General features: G+C 44.5%; 1 protein-coding gene across 1 annotated transcript; it reads right to left on the reverse strand.

Annotated features, from left to right (window-relative positions):
- Positions 1 to 342: 342 nt before the first annotated feature.
- CLXN (calaxin) lies at positions 343 to 9,186 on the reverse strand. Its single transcript, XM_061122804.1, has 6 exons — positions 9,129 to 9,186; positions 4,241 to 4,345; positions 3,436 to 3,587; positions 2,623 to 2,727; positions 1,240 to 1,319; positions 343 to 382 (listed from the first exon to the last, which is right to left on the reverse strand). Exons 1-5 carry the CDS (start codon positions 9,184 to 9,186, stop codon positions 1,260 to 1,262), a joined length of 480 nt encoding a protein of 159 aa, XP_060978787.1. The 3' UTR covers positions 343 to 382; positions 1,240 to 1,259.
- Positions 9,187 to 9,481: the final 295 nt, after the last annotated feature.

Below are 9,481 nucleotides of genomic sequence, written 5' to 3' on the forward strand. Positions count from 1 at the left end.
AAATTACAAGCATATTGTGTTGCATTTTTTATATACCAACTCAAGACAGAAAAGTTGTATCAAAGTCCATCTGTGTGAGAATCCAAAACTTTAAGAAAACATTTGGACAGTAAAATGTCTTCTATTTCATGAAATTGGATATTCCACTTATTTACAGCACTTCATTTTTAACACTAGGTATTCTTTTGCTAAAATGTAATAAAGCATATGCAGTAACAAGGGGAATTTGATAGGCCATGTGGCCTTTACGTGTCTGCACGTGGACCGGGGGTTCCCACTTGACATCCCCACGGCTGCCCTGGAGTTCGCAGGAGGCAGACGTGGCTCAGCAGCAGAATGAGGCCCGTCTTTCTCGAGCTGCGTCCGATGCCCTCAGCACCCACTGGAAACGGGGGCAAGGGAAGGCAAGGCTGGCTTTGGGGATACCCGGCTGGTGGGCACATGTGATGACATGGCCCCGGATGAGGGGCTGCACAAGGGGCGTCCCAGGTGGGGTGATGTGGACTAACAGTGGGGCCCATGGGGAGACCCAGGGGGGCAGAACAGAGTGGGGGCTTTGAATCTGACCAGAAGGGGGGCATCTGGGCTGACTCACACCCAGACCTCACCTCAGACCCAGGGAGGAGCATGCCCCCCCCTGCCCACCCACAGATGGGTCAGCCTCGTGGTGCTGTCTGTCCCTGGTGTTTGCTCGGGGCCCCTCTGGGCAGTAGGCTGAGCCCTCAGGCACTTCAGACAGTGACACAGAGCAGATGAAAACAGGCCCTGTGTCTCTGACTGTCTCCCAGGGCACAGCAGGAAGGTGTCTCAATGCTGAACACCGGAATTATCGTTCTTTGAAGCCATCTTGGTTACTGATTGCTCCAATGGGAATTCAGTAGTTTCGGTGATGTTCAGATGTGTGCCCACCATCTTTTCGTCATGAAGAAAACAACTCATGATTACACGCTCTCTCTATTCGTTTCATTCATGGAGATATTTTATGACAGCTTGTGTCAACAGATGGTCTAGGTGGTAACTCCTCTCTGCAGCGATAACCCACTGGGCCAAACCCAACCACAGCTAATAAGGAAATCTGTGTCTACGTCTGTCTTACTTGATCTTACACCAAAGGTGATGATGTATGTTAGTCAACCCTGACCCATTCCCCCTCAAACACACAATTCACCAAATTCGCCCGCACCTTCCAGGCTAAGCAGAAAGAATACACAGTATGGGTGAGCCTCCCTTTTTACTCACTTGAGATGACATTTAGGAATTCACACCTCATTGAATTCATTTGGATCTTTGAATACTTGGGCTTCAAATTCTTTCTGGCTCTGTAAAATGAAAGTGCTCAAATTAGTACAGACTAACACAAAGTGTTCTGTGTGTCTGCCTAATGTCCGAAGAGCCTGGCAGTGATGAGGAGCGTGAGGTGGGGACCTGGGATGGGCTGTGTGCTCATTCTCAGGTGCTGACTCTGTTCCAGCCCAGCGCCGGTTCAGGGACCACCAGGAGGGCGAGACCCGGCTCCCAGGGGCCCCTGTCCACAGGCTTAGAACCAGAACCAGGCGCTGGTTCACAGGCCAGAACCAGGGGCTGCAGGAGGGCAGGCACCCTGGGGATCCCAGAGGGCACATCATGGGACAGCCAGGCTGTGGTGGCAGCAGAGATGCTGGAGGGAGACCTGGGGGTGGGGAGGGGCAAGGTTGAGTAAGACACAAGCCCAGCTGGTGTCAGATACAGATGAGAGACTGGGGTGGAAATATGGCAATATTCATGTATTGCATCACTCCATCTGCCTAACACCTTTCAACAGATCCTCATGACCTTCAAGACAAAGCCCAAACTCCGAGCTCCACGCACTGGGCCCTTCTGTGTCCTCCAGGCTCATTCTCAGCCTCACGACTCCAGATGCTCTCCTGATACTGTCCCCCTTTGCCTCTCACACATGACACTCCCTCTGTGTGGGCCCTGCTGCCCCTGTGCATCTGGTTGACCACTGGGTCCACAAGACCCGCGAGCCCGCCTTTTCCCTCCAGCTGTCCACCCAACTCCCTGCAGCAGTTTCCATGTCCTCTCTTGACCACACATGCCCCTCTGAGCCCCAGCACCTGGGTCCCGGGGACTCTGTAACCCATGATCAGTGAACCCCGGCAAGTGGCCCACACTCTCTGAGCCTAGGTTTCCTCATCCGTAAAATGAGGACAATGATACTGCCAACTTCATGGGCTTGTCAGGGGACAAGTGAGGCCACACGGGGCTGCCAGCACTGCTCATGGTACTGATTGGCATTATTGCAACGCTGGTATAATAATAATTATTATCATGTAATCATTTTCATGTTTTTTCCCCTACTCTGGAGTGCAGCCCTAGAGTTTTTCATCTGGGTTTCTGGCCCACATTACGCTTCAATAATAATTTCTTACAGGAACGAACAAGTTAGTGGATGAAAAAGTCACAGTGGACTACATGAGTTCAAAGACATGGACCAGCCCTATTTCTTGGCCACCTTTCTCTTTTAGAAGCCGTCCTCTGTGGGTGAAGGTGACTCATCTGATCACTTGCCAAACTAGGGAGTCCTGGGCTGCTGCTCCTATAGGATGTTTTGGTCTCTGTTCTATGAACACACGCCGTTACCTTTGGGTCAGGGAGACATGGCCCAAACGCTTCCAGTAGAAGGGTCTCCTCCCTCACGGCCTGTTCATAGTCCGCGAAAGACAGCTTCCCATCATGATCATGGTCCTGGGGGCAACCGCCACGTGGCAGTTAACATGGAAACACTGATCACAGAAACACACTATCTTCTCGTGGTCCATGGTTCAAAGAAAGATGTTAGAAAAGTAAAAGACTAAGTGATGAAATGGAAAAGATCCTTTAATACTATGGTGAAAGAGAACAAGCTGGAGCTTTCTTTCACGAGGCAGGAAACTGATTCTTGTTTAGTTGCTAAGTTGTGTCAGACTCTTTGTGTCCCCATGGACTATAACTCACCAGGCTTCTCTGTCCATGGCATTTCCCAGGCAAGAATACTGGAGTGGGTTGCCATTTCCTTCTCCAGGGGATCTTCTTGATTCAGGGATTGAACCTGGATCTCCTGCATTGGCAGGCGGATTCTTTACCACTGAACCATCAGAGAAGCCCAGGAAAAGAGTTTCCGTAATTTGAATTCTTATTTCTATCCCATCTCTGGCCTGTGAATTTCTGTGCATGCTAAATCGCTCAGTTGTGTTTGACTCTTTGCAACCCTATGGACTATAGCCCTCCATACTCTTCTGTCCATGGGATTCTGCAGGCAAGAATACTGGAGTGGGTTGCCATTCTCTTCTCCAGTGGATCTTCCCCACCCAGGGATTGAACCCATGTCTGTCCTGCACTGGCAGGCAGGTTCTTTACCACAAATGCCACCTGGGAAGTGAATTTCAGTAGAAAAGCCTGAATGATCCATCTCACCATTTTCTTCAGGGTGATCTCCACCAAGTCCTTGATGCCTTCGTCAGGGTCTTCCTCAGATGGCTGCTTCAGGAGGCTGTTCTTCAGCATGTGGAACATCTCCTCCTTGGAGATGAAGCTGTCCCCATTCAAGTCAAACACTTCAAAGCAATCTTAAAAAAACAACCAATACGAAAGTGCTGTCATTAGCAAGACAGCATTTGCTCTGATGGTTTTCAAGGCCCAGGGCTCTAGGGTGATACTCTTTATCAAGCCCCAGGACTCAAAGCAATCAATTTCCATAATAGATGTTTAACATCCACTTATTGAATATACTCAACAGTTCTAGAAAAGTTTCTTACACTTACCTACAAAGAGCAGGCCAAGGAACAACAAGTTGACAATTTCATCTTGAAAACCTTGGAAAACTGATTGAAATGTGCCTCTTAAACAGAGTTCACTGGGGCTGAATTAGGAATTAACTAAGAATCAGAATCTTGAATCAATGTTTTTGACTTTTATGATTATAATTCAAGTAACAAAATATGTAAAATACTCAATACTTTCATACCTAAAGGCATGCATATATGGTTAGCATGTGTGCTATATGCTTATGTGGTCTTGCTTGGCATGATTCCTCCTTAGAGTGTCCTGATTTGTCTGTTTATTACTTTTTTCCACCCTTATTATTGACTTGAATTTGCTCCCTACATGAAGTCAATGGGAGATCAAATCAAGCAAACAACAGACAAACCCACCACACTGATTCATTCTTTGCACCTGCTTATCATAAAGTACAAACCAGTAGAATGACATGAAATCTTACATTTCATTTTTTCTTCCAGAGTTCCTCGAAGAAACACTGATAATCCATAAACCCACTCTGTTACACTTATGCAACCATCGTTGTCTTTATCAAACCCTCGGAAAACTAAAAAAAGAGAGAGACATACAACATGACACTTGTGCTGAGCTTGTATTCTCAGTGAGGGCCTGCACCACACTGCTCACTCTTAACGTTTAAGTGAAACTTCAGGACCGTGTGGTACCATGTTCTCATTTGACAAAACAGGAAACTGAGGCGTCACAATGCTGGAAAACTCCTTCACCTAAACTTTTACATTCTCCCTTCATACTTTGTGAGAACAAGCAAACTAAGTATCTAAAGGCATGAATCAACAATTAACATATAAACAAGTTGGTATACTAGATGTCGGTATGTTAACATGAAATATATAATTTTGTATTTTTCTTACTCAATGAAAGTAATGCTACTACATGACAGGCTAGATCTTAATTTTTACTGAAATACTCTCAATGGTATAAGGAAATTTAAGTGTCCTTTTAAAACTATCTTTTCATATTATTCTATTTACTAAGTAGAAATAGAAATGTTTGGGGTTTTCTGATATAAGGTAAAGGAAACTTAGTTATTCAGGCTGACTTTGTCCTCTTCTTAAATACACAAAAAGATGGTCGCTATCTTCTTCCCTACAAATATGAAAATTAAGTTTTTATGTTCAAGTGGAATTGGGATCACAGAACATGAAGCGTCCCTCCCAGAATTTGCCTGAGCTCCAAACTGTTTTCCTCAGTTACGGCTGGATCTGCCCCATTAGGATGCTGGCATCTGCTCACCCCTGTCCATGATCATGTCGTCCGTCATCCCAAACGTCATATGTAGGATGTTCCGAAAGGCGTTGCGGTCCAGCCCGATGATCACACCCTGCCGCTCCGTCACTTCTCCCACCAGGTTATAGAAGAGGTTGATAAGGCATTTCACTTCAAATTTACTAACTGGGAAAGCATAAAATTAAGACATAACAAAAAGGCATTTTAACCTTTAAAGTCCAGCTTCAACTTTGCATGAATGAGTCTGCAAACAAACAACACTGGAGCCGTCCACAGCCAGCTGTCGACAGGAGACGACCCTGCTTTGAGACTCATGACCCCCAGGTTAACAGAGGACCCCACCACCCCAGAGTCTCGCCATAGTGGGAACAACAGCCATCCCTCCCACAGACTGAGCTGTCATATTTAGGAAAAAACGATAATATCAGCCAGGTCACTTGAAAGGCAACTGTGGGGTCTGATTATAACCTGAACAAGGCAGCAGAGGTGAGCATGGTGATGTGAAGAATGGTAATTTCCCCCAGCATTTTAAAAACTTAAATTTAAAAACTTAAATTAAAAAATAAATAGTTTTATTTATTTGTTCGTTTTTGGCTGTGCTGGGTCTTCATTGCCACATATAGGCTTTCTCTAGTTGTGGCAAGCAGGGACTGCTCTCTAGTTGCAATGCATGGGCTTCTCATTGCTGTGGCTTCTCTTCTTGCAGAGAATAGGCTCTAGGGCACAAGAGCTTGAGTAGTTGTGGCTCCCCGGCTCTAGAGCACAGGCTCAATAGTTGTGGCGCACAGGCTAAGTTGCTCCATGGCTGTGGGATCCTCCCAGATCAGGGATCAAACCTGTGTCCCCTGCACTGGCAGGCATATTCTTAACTACTGGACCACCAGGGAAGCCCTCTGCAGCATTTTGATTACAGGCATTTGTGAGATTTATAGTTTAGCATTCCCCTGGAGATAGATACCAATCTCCCCCAAACTAGGCACTTACTTGCATCTCATATTAGCTTTTGTGAAGCCATGAGTCAGATTTTGGAAATCAGAATCACCTATTTTCCAATAAAGAAGGATTTAAGCATATTCTAGCACACAGGAAGCGTGGGTTGTGGATGATATGAAAATGAACAGGCAACCATGAAGCAGCACCTTGGAAGAAGAACACTTTTGTCTAAAGCGTGTGCACACTCGTGCCTGCTTGTAGTATACATGACTGTGGAAAGGGTGGTGCAGTAAACACAGAGCTGATTGTGTCCCAATCACCGTCTGAGGTGCCTGGGTGGAAGGATTAGTGTCTAGCATTAAGAACATAAAACGGAGTTTAAATATGAACTACAGGTGGAAGATGGGGAAGATTTTATTTCAAAACAAGACAAAATTGTGGTTGAGCATTTCTGAAAACAAAGAAGATGTGTCCATATACAAGGAAATAGCACAGAGAAGCGGGTAAATCCCATCTTGTCTTGCAGGCCAGGACAGGTTTGAGGGTGATTTCTGGTTTAGAGCACCACAATTTAAGAGGAACATTGAAATCTTCAGAAAATAAATGATTTAGTAAATAGATTGATAAATAGTAGACAATGATATAGTGGTTATAATTTTTAAAAGAACTGTTAGTTGCCACAGAAAATGGTATGAATGGTATGTCACTTCCTCAAAAAACTTAAACATCAAAATACTACACAATCCAGTGATTTCACTTCTGGGTACTTTCCCCAGAGGATTGAAAGCATGGACTCTGATATTTGTTCTCCAGTGTTCATAGCAGGAGTTTTCACAACAGTCAAAAGGTGGACACAACCCAGGTGTCCATGGAAGGATGAGTAGATGGGTGTCCATCCATACAAAGGATTATGATTCAGCTTCAAAAAGGAAGGAAATTGTGAATCATGCTACCATATCATGACTCTTGAATACAACAGGCTAGAGTGAAATAAGCCAGACAAAGATGACAAATATTTTATGATTGCACTTATATGATGTACCCAGAGTAGTCAAATTCACAGAGACAAAAAAGTAGGTGGTGGGTGCCAGGGGCTAGGGGAGGAGGAAGGGACCAATAGCCTCATGGGGATAGAGGTTCAGTTTGGGAAGATGAGAAAGTTCTGGAGATGACGGGGGGCATAGCTGCCCAACAATGTGAATGTACTTAATGCCACTGAGCTGTGCACTTCAAATAATTAAAGTGATACATTTTACATTGTGTGTATTTAACCACAATAAAAACTCTAAAAATAAAAAGAGATGTTAATGGTTGCGGAAGTGAGACTTGCCTGAAAGATGATGCTATCCGTTAACATATATGGAATGCTAGCTGAGAGGGTGTTGATTAGCTATTTTCCCATCTCAGCTGACATAAAAATGAAAGAATATTAGCTTATTACCCAAAGTATCAAATCTGAGTAATTTTTCAACAGGAAAAATTCTCTTGCTGAAATGTTTCTTAAATTCAAGAATACAATACTAAATGAAATTAGGGATACCGGAGAAGGGATTTTTCATCTTTTTGGATTGGTGTAAGTCTGCTCTGCAGATCAGATCTGCCAGGCGGTGGATTAACTAGACCACCACTGAAGATACTTTCTTCTCTGATTCTGCAAAATTTACTCACTTCATCCTGCTGGGAACATCACCTGGCAACTAAAAGGAAATCTGACTTTAGAAGAAAGGTCTTCTGTGTAAAGATTCAAAATTATCACAACGTCCATGATTAAGTCACTGTCATCAAGGTTCCTAAGACTTACTTTAAAAATTTTATGTGAGGACAAAAATCGAAACTGTTGACTGGTTTTCTTGTCCTGTTTTCACTTATCTTTTAATATATTCACAGAATGTCTGCAATACATTTGCAAACACACTGGAAAAGGAACTAAATCAAATTCAGTGTTTGTTGTGTATAGTAGTTATTGCATTGTTTATTCAATATGTTTCTAGATGTTTTAAGAAAATCTGGTCTTTTCCAACAAATGAAAGTATTTTAAGAAAAACAGCAGGACAAAACTCTCAGATTATAGTAACCATAATAATAGATTAAAGGATAACTTTTATTTTAGGAGTTTAAGGTGCTTATACACACCATAACTTTTATTTGCAGCACCATCCTGACAGACTTTCCTATCTTTCATTTTACAAGATACTAACTCTGATTAGAAGGCGCTAGATTCCATAATCTTTAGAACTACATCAAAACATGTTTGCTCTTCTTTCTTTGCACAATGGGAATAGTCTTGAGATTATGGTTTCTTCTACTTTTTAAGAGACCAGTAGTTTTGTAATAAGCACATAACTTATAAGCTGGATTATCAGACATTTATACCATATCCATAGTTTCCTTGCCCAAGCACAGTTCTGTTTTTGAATCTTAATATAATTATAAAGTTACCTGTGAAATTCTAGGACCACTTTTCAGATTATGTGTGAGACGGGAGTAGGGAGGTTATTAATGTTAACATCTTTAATGGGTGTTCATCTTGCCACCTGCCAAGTCTCCTTCACTTTACAGGAAAGTAGGGCTCCAGAGATGGGAACAGATACTCTACTGTGTGATTAGCTTTTTTGAGCTCCTTGGTTTCCAGGCACATTTTCTTGCCCTGAGATACAGGTTTCTGTACCACTTTAACCCACCTTTCCTAAGGATGTTCAACCGTTGATACACACTTTCCCTTAAGGATTGCTTAGTAAATTCCAGAACTTGTACCTTGACAGTTGATTTTCTCTAAGAGCTTTTTGTTGTGCTACTTCTCTTGATTCCAGTGGTTTTTAGTGCTTGTTTTCCACCTAAATGTGAGGCTAGGGCCACATATGTCTTCAGGGTAATTAAATCACATTTATAACGCAATGGGAAGTTAAGAGAAGGTTTGAGAAGCAAGTAGTGCATGCATGGGTGTAGAATTTGGTGCCTGGAGACCTGGAAATGCTCCTTAAGATCCTGGGCTCCGTGGGTGTCCACCCCAAGTAACTGATGCTAGTGTTCCCTTCCAGACTCCTCTTTAGGGTCAGGCGTGGAGAGGCTCTGCAGACCGGACTCTAGCACCCGCAGGATAGGGCCTGGCTCGGGAGTCTCTGCCCGCCCAGCCCTTGATTCTTACTTACAATGCTTGCAATTTTTATTTAAGGAGTCCGTCAGCTTCTGCAGCTTCTTGCGGTTCATACTGGGAGCTCGGGAAACCGGGAAGCGGCCGGTGTCCGGCGGCGGCTGCCGGGACGGTTGTGAGCCCTGGGTCTGGGGCTGCAGGCAGGTCTCCCCTGTGTGTGTACGCGGTCCTAACACTCGGCGTGGCCGTGGCAACGGCTGGGCGGCCGCCGATTGGCTGCTGGGCAGGAGAGGGCGCGGTCCTAACAGGCGGCGTGGTCATGGCAACCTTTGGGCGGCCGCTGATTGGTTGCTGGGTCTTCGTGCTCTCCCTGGGCTGCCGGCCAGGAGCCCTCCGACCGCTTTCCAACTG

The sequence above is a fragment of the Dama dama genome, chromosome 21 (genome assembly GCF_033118175.1).
Source record: "Dama dama isolate Ldn47 chromosome 21, ASM3311817v1, whole genome shotgun sequence".
In the NCBI taxonomy this organism is placed as follows: Eukaryota; Metazoa; Chordata; class Mammalia; order Artiodactyla; family Cervidae; genus Dama; species Dama dama.